Here is a 21,800-nt window from a genome sequence, read left to right as displayed (position 1 = left end):
CAGGCTCAAGACCAGGAGAGCCCATCTTGTAGCTCTAGTTTGAAGACCAAGGAGAGCTGATGGACAGTTCCAGCCCAAGGTCGCTGGCTGCAGAGCCAGGAGGGCCGATGGTGCAGCTGAAGTCCGCAGGCTGCCTTTGCCCAGCCACCCCTCCAGGGCAGGCCCTGTGTTGGAGAGCACAGCTGTAAAGGAAAGTCTCACTTCCCTCCAGGTCTGAAACACCCAGGACAGTGGAGAATTCTCACTTCTGTTCAGGCCCGAGGCTCCTTCTTCTGAACTGATACACCTACCTGCACCACTGCCTGGGGCAGCAGGGCCCACACACCTGTGTGCAGGCAGGGAGGTGGGGCCCAGAGGCGTCTGTGCCCAGGAGTGTCTCTGGACACCCACATGCACAACGTAGCCAACCATGTCCCCAGTGACCCTGTTTATCACTGAGAACCTGCGGGGTCTGCACCCTGACGCGGAGCCTTAGGCTGCCTGCGCAGCCCCCCCCCCCCCCCCGTCTCAAAGCTCCACGGGCTTTACCTGGCACGCTGCCAGTGGTCGTTACTGTGCCAGGAGGGGACAGGTGCCAGCAACCTGCTACCAAGCAGGCCCTTGAAGTCACACATGCTCTCCCCCAGATTCTCTCACAAGGCCACAGGGTGGGGCCCCACATGGGACCCCTCCAATGCACCGGAAAGGGGGTCCTTTCCTCAGGTCTCCGGGCTGGAATTGAAGGTGAGAGCCCTGCTGTAACCACATGGTTGTCATCCTGGCTGCACACAAGGCCCTCGTGGGAGCGTGCCCAAAGGTACTGCCGCCAGGACCTCACTTCCCCTGTCCCTGAGACAACGGTTTTGTGGTGCTGAGTGAATATCAGGAGGCTTAAGTCCCGCCCCCCCCCCCCCCCCATCATTGCAAAGGCTGTTCTGGGGTGAGGTGCACCAAAGCTGGGTCCCCTGTCTGGGGACAGGACAGGCCCTACAGTGATTCACACTCCACAGCAGCGGAGACTAGGTGTCACCACACCCCTGAGTGGGCAAACCCCCTGCCACTCCCTGGGAGCAGCCCCCATGAGTGCTCCTAAGTGCTGCACCTAGCTCTGCTTCCAGGATCCTAAACAAAACATTGCAGGGGCGGGAAGGGGCGGGGAGGGGAAATACAGTGTGTGTGTGTGTGTGTGTGTGTGTGTGTGTGTGTGTGTGTAGGGGAACGAAACGTGTTAAGATGGAGCTGTGGGAATGTGGTGCCAGCGAGGGCCAGGGTGGTCACCCTGGGGACCACATGCAGAAGTTCAGGGTCAAATGAGAAAAGGAGGCTGGTAGCCATGGGAAGAAGGTTGGGATGGACGGGGGTTCTGAGAGCAGGTAGGATTGAGCCACAATTGTTCCGAATTTGTTGTTGTCATCTCAAGAAATGTGCCCATGAATGGAACAGGGAATGGAAAGTGGGTAGACCTCGGGGCAGGATTAACAACAACAACAACAAAGTGTGAACAGAGGGATAAAAACAGAAATGACCAAAAGCAGGGCCCTGGGTAGAGAGGAGTCCGTAAGGGGAGAACTTAACCGCGCGCGGGGGAGGGACACAGACTGTCCAGGCAGCTCTGCGGGCTCCTTCGGATGCCGGCCCTCTTCACAAGCGTTTGTGTAATTTGAAGCTTGTACACATCTTAATGTTTCTACCTTAATTCTGATTTATTTTATGTTTTTTAAAAAATATTTTTTATTGATTTTTTACAGAGAGGAAGGGAGAGGGATAGCGTTAGAAACATCAATCAGCTGCCTCCTGCACACCTCCCACTGGGGGTGTGCCCGCAACCCAGGTACATGCCCTTGACCGGAATTGAACATGGGACCCTTCAGTCCGCAGGCCGACGCTCTATCCACTGAGCTAAACTGGTCAGGGCTTATTTTATGTTTTTATTCATTCAATGATTTAACAAACATGTATTGAGTGCCTAAGTGCCTCACATGGTTCTGGACCCCCAGGCACAGGTTTGAAAAGGCAGATGAAATCCCTGCCCATGCAACTGGCACCGTGAGAGGGAGGGAAAACCGGCAATAAAGACAGAGTGACAGCAGGTGGCGCAAATTACTACAACTGAAAACATGTGGAAGGCAGGACGGAGACATTCTTGTGAACCGTGGGACATTACCTGTCACTGTCAGCTGGGTAAAAAGTGAAGGGTGAATGTTAATGCAAATTTTAATATATTTGCAAAGAAGTAAAATAGAAGGGACTCATGTACACTGAGATGGGTGCAACCACTTTTGGAAGAGTTTGGCCTTATCCAACGAAGAGGAATGTGCAACTCTGGCCCTGGCACTCCGCTACTAGAGGAAGCGTTGCAAGTGCCCCGGAAGATCTTGTTCATGGAAGCAAAACTACAACAGCCCAGCTGTACGTGGACAGAAGAATGAATAAATGAGCCATCATAGAGCCATCACAGTGGACTACTTCACGGTGGTAAAAATGTGCAAACCAGCACTCTACGCTCCAATAGGCAAGAAAGTGCAAACAAGGTTACAGAGCAGCAGGGGGAGCCCATGCAAACCTCTCCACTGTATCTGGACAAATACAAACCATTGTAATGAAACTACACACAAAGGCAATTGACTGAGAACCTAACATTCCAAAGGGTGGTTCCAGGATGTGGCTGGTGACGTGCAGCGGCCTGCAGACAGCACCACGGGGCGGTTCTGGAGCGGAATAGCTACCTCGGGAGAGATTCTGAGATGAGTTCTCTTTTTGCCTCACATACACAATTGATATGGTTTTTCATGTTGGCAACTGCAGTTCATTTTTTAAGATGGGGAAAACACCCAGACACAGAAACCTTGGCTCCCACGATAATTTATGAAAACCTGGGCCACAGGGCTCCATCCTCCTCCAGACGAACATGCCGCTAAAAACGGATTTGAGAAAAACTACCCCATTCAAAAGAAGGTAAGGAAGTGCTGGAGAAAGTACAAAAATGCTACAAAAAGAAGAACGGGAGAGGAACGCAAGGCTCACTGAGAACACTCACCAGAAAACCATTGCCTTAGAGCAGAGACAACAATGACCCAAATTGCTGCAACAAATGACAACAAATGAGATCTCACCGCTCCCAGAACAGAAGGGGGACAGCAGGACACCTTGAACTGCAGCTGGCATTGCAGGATGGGACGTGGGGAGAGGGAGGGACTATGAGAGAAGAGGGTTGCAGCTTAGCTCAAAGAGGAGAAAACGGTTTTCTGAGGGGGAAAGGCCAGGGGAGGAGGTTGCTGTTTCCTGAAATAAAACCCTTTAGAAGTTAGTTGTTCAGTCCATGTGAATGAACGAATTGAATTTTAAAAATAGATACAAATAGAAGGGAGCCTCTTTCCTGACCACCACCTGGTGCTGGCCCACTGAGGGTGCTCCTGCCAGTCTCAGGCCTCTGCTCACACAGCACCAGGCTGGGAGAGCCACCTTCTCCCGCAACACCCCTCCCCACCTTCTCCCCCAACACTCCTCCCCACCTTCTCCCCCCAACACTCCCCCCAGCTCCCTCCCCACCCCCACTCCAGGTCCTTCCTACCTGCCCCAATGCGTCTTCCTCAGATGGTCCTAGCGCTGGCCACCAGAAAAGAGCCAGGAGCCTCCCTCAGCCTCACCTGCTTCCCAATTTAAACTGCTGAGACCCTGATTTCCTGTGATCCCGGTTGCTGCAAGGTCCAGAGACCTCCCCTTTCATTTTCTGACTTCCCAAGGCCTGGCCACTCACCTGGGGGTTCTCTGCCCTGCACATCTGGGCTGTCAGCTTCGGTTGTGTTACTCTCTGAACGTCAGTTCTTTCTTTCTGGTGCAAAGTTGGGGCGTGTGATTGACTTCACTCTTGACAGACAGGGAAGGGACAGGGATAGCGAGAAGCAGGAGCTGGAAGGCGGGAAGGACGGTAACTGGATGAGTCCCTCTGAGGGTGGGCGTTGGGCTGGGACAGGTTTGAGAGGCAATTCCCAGAATCAAGTAACCACGGGAGGGGCAGTGATGTCATAAGGGCCCCATTGTGACACCCACCCACGCATCAGGAGGGAGCGAGGATTGGCCAGGAGGACTCGGAAGGGTATACAAGGCCCTTTGCCCAGCAATCTACTAGAAATCCTGCTCTGGGTAGAACTCATCAGGGTCAGCTAACAGCTGCAGGATGCAGCAGAAGCATGTTCCCCAAAGTACCACCAGATGGCAGCACGTGCGCACGGTATTTAAAGCTCCTTCACCAGGAGAGAACGTTGCCCTTAAATTGTCTTCCAGTAACGCCCCAGCATCATGGGAAATCCTACACTTAAAGGCTCATGATGAAGCATGTTTTTATGAGAATGTTTTGCAAACACATCTTGAAGTAGATACATGGACTCAAAAGATGACAACAACCGAGTAGTTAGAATTCTTCCTTTTGGTATTGCACCTGAAACCAGAAATCATGATTCTTTTTTTTAAAAAATATATTTTAAAAAATACTTAATTGATTTCAGAGAGGTATAGAAACATCAATGATGAGAGAGACTCATTGATCGGCTGTCTCCTGCATGCCCCCCACTGGGGATCGAGCCCGCAACCCGGGCATGTGCCCTAGCTGGGAATCGAACCGTGACCTCCTGGTTCATAGGTCAATGCTCTACTGAGTTTCTATAGCTCCTTTCTTTGCACGCTTTGGAAGCTCTTCCCATGCCCAGATCTCACGCTTTGTTTTTTGTTTTGTTTTTCCTCTTAATATGACTGCGTCAGAGCCACATAGGCAGAAACAGAGGGAAAGGGGGAGACAGGACATTCTGGAGGACAGGAGGCAGATCTGAAATGTTACAGTGAGTGCCTGGCTCTGGTCTAAGCTGGCTCTGGACAGAGCTGGGGTTAAGCTCTGTCCTGGGGAGAAGGGTAGTAGAACTGAATTGTGTCTGCCCGCCCAATCTATATTTTGAAGCCCTAACCCTCAACATGACATATTAGGAGGCGGAACCTTTGGGTAATTAGGTTTAGATGAGGTCATGAGGGTGAGCCTTGCAATGGGACTAGTCTAGTGGCCTTATAAGAAGAAGTAAAAAGTAAGATCGCTCTCCTTCTCCGTGCATGCAATGAGGAAAGGCCACGTGGGACACAGCAAGGAGACCCTGTGCAAGCCAGGAAGAACCTTCACCAGGAACCGATCAGGTGGCACCCTGATCCCAGACTTTCCAGCCTCAGCTCGGTGAGAAATCCGTTCCTGTCGTTTCAGCCAGCAGGTTGGTGGTGTTTCATACAGCAGCACAAGCAGATAAGACAAAGGGCACGGAAATCAAAAGCACAAAGCACTGTGCTAAGAGCTACAGGTGGGGCGCTGATGCCAGTGGGTTCTAGATAAACCCTGCTCTTGTGCAGGCTGCCCGGTGCCCTGGGGCCCGGAAGTAGCTGGCCTGGAGGGAGTTGGCCTGAAAGGGCAGGTCACATGGTTCATGGAAGGCTGCCCAGGAACTGGCAGGGATGGGCAGAGGGGGGAGCTTTGCGTGTGGGGCTTTGCTCATTCTTGGCACCATCTGGCCTGATTTCATCGGCACAGATGCAATCTGGTTTGACAAAGACGTTGGTTTGGCTTAAGGTGACTTGTCTGAGTGATGTTAGGGTGACAGTAACATGATGCTATTATCCAGGGAGCCCCCTGCTTTTCCCCCGGGCATGCAGGCCCCAGGTGTGACCCGGCACCAGGTAGGCAGTGGCTGGAGTTTGAGCAGCATTGGCCTTGTGTACCCCACGGGAGTCCTCTATGGCAGGGCATCACGAGGGGTCCTCGGGAGCGTCCCAAGTCTCAGCCTTAAGCACTTCCCTCCCGCAGGTCATACAACAATGATCTCTGACAACCAAGCAAGCACCCATCTAGTGCTAGGCTAGGTGCTGTGTACATTTCTATAGCCCGCACCATGCTCTGCCAGTTTGGGACTCGTACCCATTTGCCAGACAAGGAGACTGAGGCTCAGACCGATAGAGTCACAGAGGTGGAGACAGGATTCCAATGTATTTGGTGTTGTTGATGTTAACCTTCATGAGCAGGTAACCACATCCTCACTGCGGAGGCTCGAGTGCCCCGCACAGCACCATCAATGACTTGGCCAAACTCAGGGTATCTTGTGGATGTCACTGGATTATGTGAAGTCATGAGCAGTCCCTGCACCCCAGTAGTACCCCACAGGGAAACTGAGGACTCAGCGATAGATGCTGCAGTGTTGAGCCCTGCCCATACTGGACCTACTCCATCCAGGACACATGGCAGGACCACAGCAGAGGGCTTGCTGTTTCCACTATATTTATTTATTTATTTATCATTTATTTATTTATTTATTTATTTATTTATTTTTGCTTCCACATTTTTAACATCACAAGCTGCCGGCTTCCTTATTTCCGAGTGCCTCCCAATTTAAAAATAATTGCAAGAGGTACAAACATTTTGGAGACTTCTCCTGAACTCAAACCTTATCAATGTGCCAATAAAAGTGCTGGATCCTGCCCTACCTGGTTTAGCTCAGTGGATAGAGTGTTGGCCTGCGGACTGAAGGGTCCCAGGTTTGATTCCAGGCAAGGGCACATGCCCGGGTTGTGGGCTCAATCCCCAGTGGGGGATGTGCAGGAGGCAGCCAATCAATGATTCTCTCTCATCATTGATGTTTCTATCTCTCTCCCTTTCCCTTCCTCTCTGAAATCAATCAAAAAAAGTTTTTTTTTTAGAAAGTGCTGGATCCTGCTCCAAACAGTTTTATGACCCAAGAGATGCCTTTGGAGAGAAAGAGGGTGCTGGTTCTTGGAGTTCACCCTGCTCCACTGGGATTTTGAAAATTCCAGACAATTATACCCAGCTGCCAATGGGACTTTCCTGTTGGGTGTCCCTCACCACCTACAGACAGGCCCGGAGGGGGATCACTCTATCGCTCCCATCAGCGCTTGGCAGGTCATCCACCCAGTTGCCCGAGCCAGAGACGTAGAGTCCCAACCAGCATGTCCCGTTCCCTGATCCCTCACACCATGTACCACATCCACCTGCAGATCCCCTGCCCCCTCACTCCAGCCAGGCTGGTGTTGAGGGCGCCATTCCTTCTGAGTGTCCAGCAGCCTCTTCTCTGGACAGTGGGAGAAAGGTGCCTGCCTTGCTGGGTGGCTGTGAGGAGCAAAACAAACACAAAGCAGCAACTTCCTCTTTCCTCGATTAAATATCCACCCATTCAGTAAATACTGGATGTGTGCGTCAGCTTCAATGATTATTAATGTTCTGCCCTTGTTTCCTATTACCCCCTCCCCAACATTCACTTTTTAATTTTTTGCTGAATTATTTTAAAGCAAATCCATAGCATCACTTTACTGGTAATTACATCGTTATCTATTTCTAACAGGCAAGAACTTTTTATTTATTTATTTATTTTTATTTATTTTTTTTAAATTAAATCTTTATTGTTCAGATTACATTTGTTCCTCTTTTTTTCCCCCCCATAACTCCCCTCCTGCCAGTTCCCGCCCCACCCTCCGCCCTCACTCCCCACCCACTGTCCTCATCCATAGGTGCGCGATTTTTGTCCAGTCTCTTCCCGAATCTCCCATTCCCCTTTCCCCCGCAAGAATAGTCTGTCCATTCCCTTTCTATGTCCCTGATTCATTATAATCACCAGTTCATTCTGTACATCAGATTATTTATTCACTTGATTCTTAGATTCACTTGTTGATAGATGCATGTTTGTTGTTCACAATTTGTATCTTTACCCTTTTCTTCTTCCTCTTCTTAAAGGATACCTTTCAGCATTTCGTATAATACTGGTTTAGTGGTGATGAACTCCTTTAGCTTTTCCTTATCTGTGAAGCTCTTTATCTGACCTTCAATTCTGAATGATAGCTTTGCTGGATAAAGTACTCTTGGTTGTAGGTTCTTGGTATTCAGCACTTTGAATATTTCTTGCCATTCCCTTCTGGCCTGCAAAGTTTCTGTTGAGAAATCAGCTGACAGTCGTATGGGTATTCCCTTGTAGGTAATTGAGTCTCTTTCTCTTGCTGCTTTTAGGATTCTCTCTTTGTCTTTTGCTCTTGGCATTTTAATTATGATGTGTCTTGGTGTGGTCCTCTTTGGATTCCTTTTGTTTGGGGTTCTCTGCGCTTCTTGGACCTGTAAGTCCATTTCTTTCACCAGGTGGGGGAAGTTTTCTGCCATTATTTCTTCAAATAGGTTTTCAATATCTTGGTGTCTCTCATCTTCTGGCACCCCAATAATTCTGATATTAGTGCGCTTGAAGCTGTCCCAGAGGCTCCTTACACTATCTTCGTATTTTCGGATTCTTTTTTTATTTTGCTTTTCCGGTTGGGTGTTTTTTGCTTCTTTGCATTTCAAATCTTTGGCTTGATTCTTGCGCTCCTCTGGTCTGCCATTGGGTATAATATTCTTTATTTCAGTCCGTGTATGCTTAATTTCTAGTTTCTTTATCGTAGCATCGACGGTCTCATTAGTTTTTGTGAGGCTCTCCACAAGTTTCTTGCAAGCCCTCAAAATTGCGTTTTTTAGCTCTATATCCTCCATTTCTGTCATGTTTTTTTGTCTCCGCATCTTTTATGCTTTCTTGGTGCACCCCCTTGTGGTCTTTGTGCGCAGTCTTGTTCTAGTTAAGCCTTGATAGTTGTAGTTAATACTAGAGGGATTTGCCCACCAGGCTGACTGGCTGTGAGAATCAGCTGTGTGGAAAACTTCTGTCCTCTGGGGAGGTGCTAATCTAGCCTTTGCCTGAGGCCATCTGGCAAATGGCTCTGTGCAGGGCTTGGGCGGGGCGGGCTCAACAGGGCGGGCAGAGGGAGCAGTTATGACTGCTCTCAGTCCCGTTCCCAGAGGCTCTGCTTCTCAGAACCCCGGCAGCCGCTGCAAACCTTGGAGAGAAAACTCCCCTCAGATTCCAACCGATGCCGGACAATCCTGCTTCTCCCGTCTGAGTCTGAGTCCCTAGAGACTCGCCCGGATCTGGAGCCCAGAGTCTGAGACTCCCTCCCGACTGAAAACAACAACCGCGCCCTCAGCCACCAGCCCGCTTTGCGCGCGCACCTCGGTACCTTTGTATTTTCCACACTGCGTCTCCTCTGAGCTTCGGTTTGCTGTTCTCTTTCCTTCTAGTTGAAGAGTCTCTCCTCAGCCAGCTTTCCTGTGGTTCTGGGTGATGTCCGTTCCGTCTTTTAGTTGTATTTTTGAAGTGGTTGTTTGCGGCAGCAAACTCCGGTGTTTACCTATGCCGCCATCTTGGTTCTCCAGGCAAGAACTTTTTGAACACAGTCAGTCTCCATGTGGCTTTTGACTAAAAATCCCATTTCTCGGGACTGATTGTGGGTACCCTTCACACGTGCTCCACTGGCCTTTGGGGAGGGAATGGCACCTGTGGTGGGGCTTGTTTGCAAGGTCCCGCCCCCCTTCACCTTATAGCAGGCCAGGCTTCTGCTGCGCCCAGCACCTTGCTATCTACTCACCAGTCAGCAGCTATCTACTAAAGCCCCCACTTCCACCAAGTCCCTTGGACTGGATGGAGATGTGCAATCTGCCCACCTCTATTTCCCTAAGAGTTTATTATTATTTTTTAATCCTCACCTGAGAATATTTTTCCATTGACTTTTAGAGAGAGTGGAAGAGAGAGGCAAAGACAGAGAGAAATATCAGTGAGAGAGATACATCGATTGGTTGCTTCCTGCATGAGCCACGACCAGGGCCTGGGCTGGGGAGAAGCCTGCAACCGAGGTACATGCCCTTGACCAGAATCAAACGTGGGACCTTTTAGTCCGCAGGTCAACGCTCTATCCACTGAGCCAAACCAGCTAGGGAAAGAGTTATTTATTCTATAATTGGAAGGTTGTACCTCTTAATCCCCTTCACCTATTTCATCTGCTGAAAGTAAGTTAATGGATTGGAAGACTCAATCTAAGTACTTCATGTATGCTATGTATGCTATAACCAAGGCATTCCTAGGCGCTACCCACAGGGCCAGATTGGTGACCTCAGATCCAGGCTCCATGGTTGAGGACACACAGGGCCTTGGTCTCTTTAATATGCAACTCCCAAGAAAGTTTCTGACAGTTTAAGAACTAGAACCAGCCACGGGGGGGGGGGGGGGGGGGGGGGGGGGGAGGCCATTGGTTGTCACCCACTGGCTAACCCAAGGTAGATGATGCTGTCTCCTCTCCAATTATCAGCCACGTGGAGGGGTAACAAAGATCCCCAGTGCCAGGGAGAGATGGGAAGACAAGGAAGATAGTCATAGAGGATTTAGGGGTTTCATGTCATGAGGGAGGAAGAGGTGTGAGATGTTGGGGAGACAGTTACATGCTACAACTGTCAGGAAGCAGGCTCTGAGGTGGAAGTGGAGTCAAATCCCTTTTTGGTCAGCTGGTTTCTTCACTGTCTTTGGGGCTGGGTTCTGAAATAAATTTCCTGTGTGAGTGTTGGATCTGCTAACTTACTGGATCAAACAGCATGAACATGCCATCATGGGCACTCAAAAGACAAGGCAAGTGTGTGGGTATCCAGCCTTGAGACAAGCCTCTATGACAGTGGTTCTCAACCTGTGGGTCGCGACCCCTTTGGCGGTCAAACGACCCTTTCACAGGGGTCGCCTAAGACCATCCTGCATATCAGATATTTACATTACGATTCATAACAGTAGCAACATTACAGTGATGAAGTAGCAACGAAAATAATTTTATGGTTGGGTCACAACATGAGGAACTGTATTTAAAGGGCAAGAAGGTTGAGAACCACTGCTCTATGACATGCCATCAAAGCAAGGTATCATTGTCCTTTACATCCTGGACTCAGACACATAGGTAACAAGGCAATAACTGTCAGGTCAGTAAGAGACAGTTACTTTGGGAATTCAGGGGGAAGCAAGGGCACCACCCTGTAGGCCGGGGTAGTCACAAAAGGCTTCAGGTCATTGAGCTGGTCTTGTAGAAAGGAGAAGTATAATAATAGAAAACATGGGAGAATCGAAGATGGCGGCATAGGTAAAACACCAGAGACTGCCGCCGTGGACAACCACTTCAAAAATACAACTAAAAGTCGGAGCGGACATCAACCAGAACCACGGGAAGGCTGGCTGAGGAGAGTCTCTTCAACTAGAAGCAAGAACAACAGCATTCCGACGCTCAGCGGAGGCGCAGTGTGGAAAATTTAAAGGTACAGCGGTGCGGTGGTGAGGGTGCGCGCGCAAAGCGGGCTGGCGGCTGAGGGCGCGATTGTCGTTTTCAATTAGGAGCGAATCTCAGACTCTGGGCTACAGATCCGGGCGAGTCTCTAGGGACCCAGACTCAAACGGGAGAAGCGGGACTGTCTGGCTACGGCCCCTCCGAGGTTTGCAGCGATTGCTGGGACAGAGAGGCAGAGCCCCTGGGGACGAACTGAGAGCGGCCATAGCTGCTCCCTCCCCCCGCCCTGTTGAGCCCGCCCCGCCCAAACCCTGCGCACAACCATTTGCCGACCGCCTCGGGCAAGGGCTGGACTAGCACCTCCCCTGAGGACTGAAGTTTTCCCACAGCTGATTTCCACCACCAGTCGGCCTGATGGTCAAATCCCTCTAGTGTTAACTACAACAATTAAGGCTTCGCTAGAACAAGACTGCGCACAGAGACCACAAGGGGGTGCACCAAGAAAGCATAAAAGATGCGGAGACAAAAAAACATGACAGAAATGGAGGATATGGAGCTAAGAATCGCAATTTTGAGGGCTTGCCATAAATTTGTGCAGAGCCTCACGAAAACTAATGAGACCCTCGATGCTACGATAAAGAAATTAGAAAGTAAGCATACACGGACTGAAATAAAGAATATTATACCCAATAGCAGACCAGAGGAGTGCAAGAATCAAACCAAAGATTCGACAAAAAACACCCAATTGGAAAAGCATAATGAAAAAAGAATCCAAAAGTGTGAAGACAGCGTAAGGAGCCTCTGGGACAGCTTTAAGCGGACTAATATCAGAGTCATTGGAGTGCCAGAAGATGAGAGACAGCAAGATATTGAAAACCTATTTCAAGAAATAATGGCAGAAAACTTCCCCCACCTAGTGAAAGAAATGGACTTACAGGTCCAAGAAGCGCAGAGAACCCCAAACAAAAGGAATCCAAAGAGGACCACACCAAGACACATCATCATTAAAATGCCAAGAGCAAAAGACAAAGAGAAAATCTTAAAAGCAGCAAGAGAAAGAGGCTCAATTACCTACAAGGGAATACCCATACGACTGTCAGCTGATTTCTCAACAGAAACTTTGCAGGCCAGAAGGGAATGGCAAGAAATATTCAAAGTGCTGAATACCAAGAACCTACAACCAAGATTACTTTATCCAGCAAAGCTATCATTCAGAATTGAAGGTCAGATAAAGAGCTTCACAGATAAGGAAAAACTAAAGGAGTTCATCACCGCCAAACCAGTATTATATGAAATGCTGAAAGGTATCCTTTAAGAAGAGGAAGAAGAAAAAGGTAAAGATACAAATTATGAACAACAAATATGCATCTATCAACAAATGAATCTAAGAATCAAGTGAATAAATAACCTGATGTACAGAATGAACTGGTGACTATAATGAATCAGGGACATAGAAAGGGAATGGACTGACTATTCTTGGGGGGGAAAGGGGAATGGGAGATTCGGGAAGAGACTGGACAAAAATCATGCACCTATGGATGAACTCAGTGGGTGGGGAGTGAGGGTGGAGGGTGGGGTGGGAGCTGGAAGGAGGGGAGTTATGGGGGGAAAAAAGAGGAACAAATGTAATAATCTGAACAATAAAGATTTAAAACAAAACAAAAAAACAAAACAAAACAAAAATAATAGAAAACATGATAAAACCAAGACTGGGCTCCTATCAATAAATGTTTTTTGTTTGATACTAAATACATGTGTAAGGAAAATGCAAGCTGCTGAGCTGTGAGCATAGTATATAAAAATTATACTTGAAAACTTATGCTTGTAGATGCACACACTTGTAAGGGTCCATATTCTATCAGTCAAGTTTTCCTGAGTGTAAGCAACAGAACTGCCTCTAAGGAATTTACCAGAAGAATGTAGGGGATCTCACAGAACTGAGAGGAAGGCCAAAAAGAGCAAGGTCAGAAAGAGCAAGGAGCAGGAAGATCCGATGGGCTTCACTGCAGAACCCACTGAAGTTGCCCCGCAATGTAAACACCGAGTCTAAACTGTTCTATCCTCTGGTTGCTCTGACTAATATACAACGATCCATGAGCAAGTCCAGAGTCCAGTTGGTTTGGCTTTGTTCATGTGCCCACAACTATTGGCTGGGGGAAATGAGTATATTTTATTTTTCATTCCCCGAAGATTATACCCAGCAGGGGAGAGAGAAGTCCCAAAAAGGCAATGCCACTCCCAAAAGTAGGAGGTGGACTGCTGGGCAGCTCAAGAACCACAAATCTCCACTACACACACCACATTAATTCTGGTTTCCTCTGGAGAGAAGGCACCTAGAACACAGTCCTCTGGGATAGTGGGATTTTTAACACAGTACAATGATTTGGTAAGTTTATGCTAAAAAATAAATCTTTGTTTCAAACACACAGGAAAAATGAGCAGGCTACAAAAAGAGAGGCTACATATATACAACCACACACACACACACACACACACACACACACACACACACACACAATCTCCTTGAACCAGAAATCAAAATGTTGCCACCAGGTGACTCTGGTTTGGGGTGCAATATCCCCAGTGTCCTTATGGGCATTTATTACCAGTTGTAACCATATACCTGGATTTATATTGAGGTCCTGAAGCTCATAAGGGAAGCAACCACAAGACCATCAGAGAGGTTGGAAGAGTGAAGGAAAGCAAACCATAATTTTACAGAATACATGAGGAAACTCAATGTTAAAATAGCCAATAAAATCAACAAAAGCAGAACAGGAATTCATTCCAGAATAGCCTAAAAGGGTCAAATTATGTTGAGAATATTTAGAGATAAATGAAAGTTATACTTTCATTAAGAAAGAATTATAAATTATTTAATAAAAATGAATGAAATAAAACCAGATGCACACAATCAATTAGAAATCATGGAAACAAAAATATAGTTTAATATTTAAAATGCAATGAACAAAGGTAGATATAATAAAGAGTGAATGAGTGAAACGAAGACAATACTGAAAAAAATCACCCAAAATGCAACACACACTCCCCTCCACTTACATGACTAATAGACACTTCAAATATTTTTAGCCAAGGCACCCCATCTTCAAATCACATCTTTATTAGGATAAGCAAAACAGGTCACAACATAGCCATTCCAGTTGAAGTGGAAGTGGTAGGACTGACCTGTGTTATTAAATGAGCATTAGGGTATAACTTGGTAATTCCATTGTTCTCTCGGAAATTGCTACAGTGATGCATTTTTAAAAAACATATATTAGCCCGACTAAATAATGATCATGTTGAAGACAGAAGCTGCTTTATCCTCCCATCCAAGCCCTCAACAAGTATTTTACCTTGGTTATGGTTTAATGAATTATAATGTAAGAAAATTCAGTTCACTCACACTAGCTAGCAACTAAAAAATAAGGTTTATGTTTAAATTGTGAGGGCACTCTAAGGTCAACTCTATTATTCCATTGTCACAGAACTGGAACTGTATTTAACCATGAGTTAGATTCAACTCAAGAAGCAAGAAAAGGTGCAAAAGAATCCAGATTATGTAGAACTTTAAAAACTAAATTTAAGAGCAGTAATTAATGAAACAGTAAAAAAATTTGCTCAATACTACTAGAACCCAGTGTATATATATAAAATGAAAGTGTAATATGATAATTAGACCAGACAGCTGAACGACCTTCCAGACGTCCTTGTGGACGACCTTTTGGATGAGGTTGGGGCTGTGAGGGCCGAGCCCCCTGCACGAATTTCATGCATCGGGCCTCTAGTGTGTGTGTGTGTGTGTGTGTGTGTGTGTGTGTGTGTGTGTGTGTGTGTGTGTGTGTATTTGGCAATCTAATCAAGAATGCAGCCCCTCACCCAAAGAAAATATTAACAAAAAAGTGGTCACACTTACGGAAGATTTTATGCACACACTCTTTCTCTCACTAAATACAACACATAGCTTTATATATGTGTTTGTTTTTTTTAAGTCTAGGAAAACTGGATGATTTTCCCAAGGAAATATAAATTCAATGAAAAAGTAGGGAACATGAACAGACTATAACTAAGGAAGAAATTTTAAGTGTAGTAAAAAATACTTAAAAATATGCATATCGTTTTACAGGAGAGTTTATCAAATCTTCAATGAACAGATGATTCTCATGTTATATAAACTATACCACTAGATAGAAGAATAGAAAGCTACTTATTTTATAAGGCTATCAAAAGGGTCTCTAAAACTACATATAGCATAAAAAACTAGTTCATCTCATTTATGAGTATAGATAATAAATCCAAAACAAATTAGCACATCAGTGTTAGTCATTCACAAATAGGTTTTATATAAATTATTAAAGGGTAATTCAATATTAGAAAATGTTAGCTTCAGTCACTCCATTAAAATTAATAGATAAATGAAAAACTATGATTGTTTTCTAAATCTTTGAGAACTCATTGGATAAATTCAAAACCTATCCCTTGGGAGTAGGGGAGGAGGGGGAGGAAACCAAGAAAAGGGAATTTCCTTAACTTAATAAAGGCTATCTAGAAGAAACTTCAGCAGCCATCACACTTATTTCCCAAGACACTCAGGAAAGAAACAAGGATGCCTACAATTAGCTAATGAATAAGGCATTATTAAAAAATCAGAAAAATGCATTTTCAGATAAAATGACTAGCTGCCTAGAAAATCCCAGACTTAACTATTTTGACTAACTGAATTCAACAAAGTTGCTACAGTAAACTAAATAAAAATTAACTGCGCATTATTGGTGAAGAATGTACCTAAGGAAATATAATAGGATTTTTTAAAAAAGCAATTCATAGAAGCATTTTTCTTCAATAAAGGAATAAACTTTAAGTATACAATACCAAAATGAAAAAAGGACATAAAAATTCTGAATAAATGGAGACACATATTCTGATTTGGATAGAAAAACTTCATATTTTTCAAAGTATTAATCCTTCCCACACATTAATCTAGAAAATCAATCCAACACTGATCAAAATCCCAAGGGAACTTTTCTGGCCCTTGATGAGTCTTATATTAAAGTTTAATATACAAACAAAGTGGGTGGAAGACAATTTTTTGAATCAAAAGAACAAATGGGCAATTGACCTACCACATATCATAATATAACACTGCATTAATCTCAGGTTTTCAGGAAGAGAAAAATCGTGGGAGACTTGTCAGCACCACTTCCTGAGACGTAAAACACTGGAGATGGGGTGGAAGCAGAGACGGAGGAAGAGCTTAGCTGAGGTACAGTAAACGTGACGCCCATTAAGCCTCTCAGTGGAGACGGAGAGACAGCTGGATGTGTGAATCTGGAGCTTGGGAGAGGTCTGGCTAGAGATACTCTTGAAATCATGCGATGCCACGCAGCTTTTACTAGGCTTTTAGTTTTCTTCCTGTGAAATTATGTAGCTTGGCTTTGCAAGTAAGTTTCAATTCACCCATTCCACCCACACTTCAGTTTGGATCAGTTTAGTAGAGGATTAGATAATTTAACCTCTGTTCTTTTATTATTGCTGTACTATACTTTCTTCACTATTTTAAAATACTTTTTAACGTCATTTCCTCTTAAAATCATTAGTATACTTCTATCTCCTACAAGGATGCAAAGCCTCTGGCATTCAAATGTCCTCTCCATTGTTGGAATGGCGTCTTCATCTTCCCTGAATACACCATGAACACTACCCTGGCCTCTGAGGTCACAAAGGCTATAACCCAAATTGGCTTCGCAGCAATTCTGACCTCTTCTCCACTCAGTAAGAGCTTGAGGTTCATGAAGTCTGTTCCATCCCAGGATCTCTCCTCACCTCCAACACATTCATATGATCTTAATCGTATGCTCTCTTGCATTTTAAACATTCAAATCTATTTCTCAGACTATATAAACCCACTAAGAGATTCTACTTGAATTTCCACTCATGAATACAAAATTAATGCAGTATTTCTAATATAATTTGTTTTCTACACCAGAAGTACATGAACCAAACCTAAAATGCTAGAGTAAATAAGTTATATCCAAATTAAATGAACAGGACTCCACTGTCACTCTAGAGTACCAAACCAGTAATAACGTGATCGACAACATGCAGGTAAGTTGTGAAGAGAAAGCGCCAAGATAAGAGGGCAATGATGGCCCATCAGCACTCATAAGAGAGCCACCCCACTGGGCACATGAGTCCTATTCAAGGCAGCACTTTCCAGAAAGGGCAACCAGGCAACTGGAAAGGAAACCATACCTTATTTCCACAATTGTCCTCACTTATTTCCATACATGTCCTCATTCAGCATGAGGTAGAAAACTAGCTTTTAGTAAAGCAAATATGTGAGCTCAACCAACCAGGGCAGAATAAGAACTCCATGTGTCAACATGCAAATATACATGAACACACATGCACATGTGAGCACACACTCAACAATATGGCCAAGCATGCCATATAAAATTGAATGTATACTGTGAAGCGATCTGAATTAAGAAACTAGGGTTGTTGCCACCGCCATTTATTTATCTAGTTCATAACTAAGTATAGAACACTACAGTAGTGTTGGAAATGCAAAGAAATCCCTGCCCTTAAGGGGCTTACAATCTTATCAGGAAAATAACAGGCACATAAAAAGTTGGACTTTAGAAAGCATATGCTAACAGATGCCACAAGAACTCAGAAGGCAGCATAGTTTATGAAGACAGCATAGTCCCAAAACCCAGTTCTAGTCCCAACATGGTCAGTTAACTTCTCTGGGTTTGTTACCTCAGCTGCAAAATGAAGTAGAGTTTGAGGCTGTCTGCATTTGTTTGCATCATGATTCTGATTAAAAGCTGAGGAAAGTTCTATGGAGCAGGTGGCACCTGAGCTGGACACAGAAGGAAAACAGAAGGCATTTCAAACAAGGACAGGGGGCTGAGGTAGGCGTAAACATGGGATTTGGAGGGGAAGACAAGTGTCAGAAGAAGAAGGGAGTGAGGTAAAGGGTGGCCATGGTAGCTCTCAGGCACTACTGACATTCCTCACACTTACATCCGTCGGTTACAGTACATAATTCCAGAGAGTAGGAAATACCAAAGAATGGCGGCATTTTATCAGACATTTCAATTTCCAGAAAATATAAATTAATTTAACATTATACCTCTATGACATCAATAAACGGTTCCAATTGTCAAAATGTAATTCAAAGTTTACATTCTTAGTGAACATAACTAAATCTCTTAATTCAAGAGGACATTTGCTATGAATTATATTATCTCAATAATTCCAACATTTGTTTTCTATGTTCCATTTACTGTGGAAATAAAAGTGAGTAGGATAAGCTTCCTGCCCTGGAAGAGTCCGCATCCTGGTAGGTGTGGCAAACATCAACTGTGCCTACCCACAATGTCCTGTGATGCACATGATCAAGGTACGACCACACGGCTAGAGTCCAGGAGACAGATTCATCCCTTCTGAAGGAGCTTCGCAAAGGCTCAGGGCAGAGAGTTCGATGGCTCAAGGAGAAATGAATCTGGCAAGGAGAGGTGTTTGTGGGCAGCAGAGGGCACAAGGCTTCCGACAGGGAGCATGATGTGGCCAGGGCCTAGCACGGGTACAGTGTGTGGCTGGAGCAGAGTCCACAGGGCAAAACAAGTGATAAAGCCTGGACTTAGTCCGAGAATAAAGGGGAGACACTGCTTGCTATGCTTTAATCATCTACAGGAAAGTGAGCAGTGAGGCTATAAGCTCTTCTCAGCATATGATACTGTTCAGCCCTAGCTGGTTTGGCTCATCAGCCTGCAGGCTGAAGGGTCCTGGGCTTGATTCCAGTCAAGGGCACATGCGAGGGTTGCAGGCTCGATCCCCAGTAGGGGGAGTGCAGGAGGCAGCCGAAAAATGATTTTTCTCTCATCATTGATGTTTCTCTCTCTCCCTCTCCCTTCCTCTCTGAAATCAATAAAAATATATATTTTTAAAAAATTACACTGTTCAGGAAACCCCCTAACCCACATCTCCTCTCCTCCTTCCCCCATTTTTGCCTTTTATGATCTGCAAGTTTTCAAAGTGGAGCTGGAACGTGAAAGGCACAGGGGAGGAGCCAACGAACAGGATTAGAAATGCACACATTCGGCTAATCAAGTTACCACAAGGTAATGGTAATTGTATTGTACAAGTATGCAGATGAGGAAAACAAAAAAAAATTGTTTTTTTTTCAGGAGTTTTCTAAAGGCACCTAATACACACCAAAATGTTGGAGAATCTCACTCAATGTAGGGGGAAAATATTTAGAGTCCTGGCAGAAGACTCCATTTCCGAAACTATTTTCCATTAAATATCAGTGTTAACAAACACAATACCATACAATTTCAAAGCCTATCTTCGCACAATTAAGATCTGACCAAAATTGCATTGCTTGGCTTAAAAAATAAAAAGATACAATGTGTAATTCCAAGTCTTAGGTTTGCAGCTACTACCAAAATATGTCAATACATGAATAAACTGCCTAGTGAAGAATATGCAGTAAAAGGTAGACGGAAATAAGACATCTCTTTAGGGTAGACTCTAAATTCCAATTTCTCATAATATTATAGAACCAATTCTACAAAAGTAACACCTTCTTGCAATTTCAATTTATATTGAAGAAAATAATTCTGTGCGTTTTATTTAACATTCACTCTTAAATTACAGTTATGCCATAAACAATCAGCTTCTAATGAAAGAATCCTTAGCATAACTCTCAAAACATGCCTATACATTTAGTCGGATCTCCTACATTTCTAAATAAATTACATGCATGATATACATTAATCAATAAAGAATACCAATATGAGAATTCAGGACATTTATTTTTTTGCATGGAGATTTAACTACTGTACAACACACACAGCACACACACACACACAAAACAAACCCATAAAGCAAAAGTGTGTAATAGGTAGTGAGAGAGACCTAAAATAAGCATATTTTAAATGCCTGCAAACAGGCCTTTTTTTAGGCAACAAAGTATTTATTTTCAGTCCTTGACACCTTCTCACACTTACCTAGCACCACAGATGCAAGGACTTACGGTAAACGTGTACAATCTCATGCTTAAAACCTAAAGCATGCATTGAGTAGAATTTACACATAATGATCTACTCTACTAAGTATGCAATACATACTTCTTCTAACATTTTATACATTAAATTACCCTGCAGCATTTAAAAAATTTTAACATTTATGCAAAACAATTTGTGAAACAAGTTTTCAAGGATCACCTCTAGGCTGTTTACACAGGCATTGGTTTGGTTAAATGGAAAAATGGCAGCAGCCTCAAGGTTCATACTGAATGAAAATGGTAGATGTGCATGTCAGTCCATGTAAAAAATACATATATACACAGATGGCACAAAGATATGTGCAGTTGGAATCACCAGTGCAAATGCATGCATTTGAGGTACTTATTTTTCCCATGGTCAGGTATAATTATGCAGTCATGTTCCTCAAGTGCTAAATATTTCAGGCCTGATTGAATGAAAAACTGTAAGAAGAGTAAATGAGATATTTATACAGTTAATTTCAAAGTGCTATGCTTTTAATGGACATTTGTTTAACATTATCCACTTACATATAAAGTTTAAATTATTTACCAACCAATACATTTTCTCGTTGTAAAGAGGCTGACTGGTAATTATACCTGGCCAAGTGATTTAAATAGCATACTTGAAATTCTAGCAAGAACTGTAGTGAAACAGTAAAATACTTCATTATTGCTTCATTGGACTGAGAAACTAAAAGGCATAGATAAACAATGCTCATGAAAAGTGAATACCCAGAACAGCAGTGCATGCCCCCAGATGGCCTCTGCCCCATAAAAACTAAGCACTGTCCATGCTATCAATGCCGTTGGCATCCACATGGATACCAGGCTCCTCACACAAAGATGAGGAAGCAAAGTGGCTAACAGTGGGACACAAACAGCTCTTAAGCTCTGGCAATTCTTGCTTCAGGCGTTCCAACTGCTCCACTTGGAATATATTTGGCTGTTCAGGCATCCAATCATATATCCTATGATGAAACAAACACAAAACACATAAAATAGGGTAATTTGTGTTTACTTAAGACCAGTCTGACTTAACCTTTTTAGAAGAATTTGTTTACAGAATGCCTAGCACATCCATATTACAAGAATCTTTTTTTAAAAAAGATGTATAAGCACTAGTTTGACAGGGTGTCCCCAAAAATGTATATACACTTTAACAACTGATAGCTCAAATTTTAAAATGAAATGTATTTTAATAAACACTGCTTTTTGTAATTATTCAAAATATGTGTATACATTTTTTTGGGGACACCCAATACTTGAAAGTATTTCTCTTCTCCCCTGTCTTTCTGATAATCCAGAATAGCAGCATTTCCTCTGTGCCCTGGGCGCAAAAGAGCTGATTAGAAAGCAACTGAATCAGAAAATGAAATCTGTAGCTTACTGGTGATTCTTCAAGTATCTTCTCTCCAAGTCAATTAATTGGCAATGTCTTATTTTACAGACGGGAAGCTATTTAGAGGCAGAGCTGGAGTTAATACCCAATTCTGACTTCAAATCACGAAGACCAAGATGAGAACTTCTCACCCGGTTGAGAACCATGCTAAAACTATGCAATATTGGCAGATATACCCAGTCACCAGGCACAGAAAAGCCCCAGGTGATGGTGGCA

The 21,800-nt window shown here is 44.4% G+C and overlaps 1 protein-coding gene across 3 annotated transcripts in view; it reads right to left on the bottom strand.

Moving 5' to 3' along the window:
* Positions 1–19,933: 19,933 nt before the first annotated feature.
* GPCPD1 (glycerophosphocholine phosphodiesterase 1) overlaps positions 19,934–21,800 on the bottom strand; it is a 57,200-nt gene continuing 55,333 nt past the window's right edge. For 2 of the 3 annotated variants that reach the window (XM_070419949.1, XM_070419948.1), the window contains exon 20: positions 19,934–21,153. In XM_070419949.1, the coding sequence (XP_070276050.1) occupies positions 20,964–21,153 (190 nt within the window). In that variant the 3' untranslated portion in view covers positions 19,934–20,963. The remainder of the gene's footprint in view (positions 21,154–21,800) is intronic. The other variant, XR_011472113.1, reaches the window with a different exon arrangement.

This window comes from Myotis yumanensis, unplaced genomic scaffold, assembly GCF_028538775.1.
Source record: "Myotis yumanensis isolate MYYU_CA2020_CCGP unplaced genomic scaffold, mMyoYum1.0.hap1 SCAF_7, whole genome shotgun sequence".
NCBI classification, from domain to species: Eukaryota; Metazoa; Chordata; class Mammalia; order Chiroptera; family Vespertilionidae; genus Myotis; species Myotis yumanensis.
This window is presented reverse-complemented; position numbering and strand designations above follow the sequence as displayed.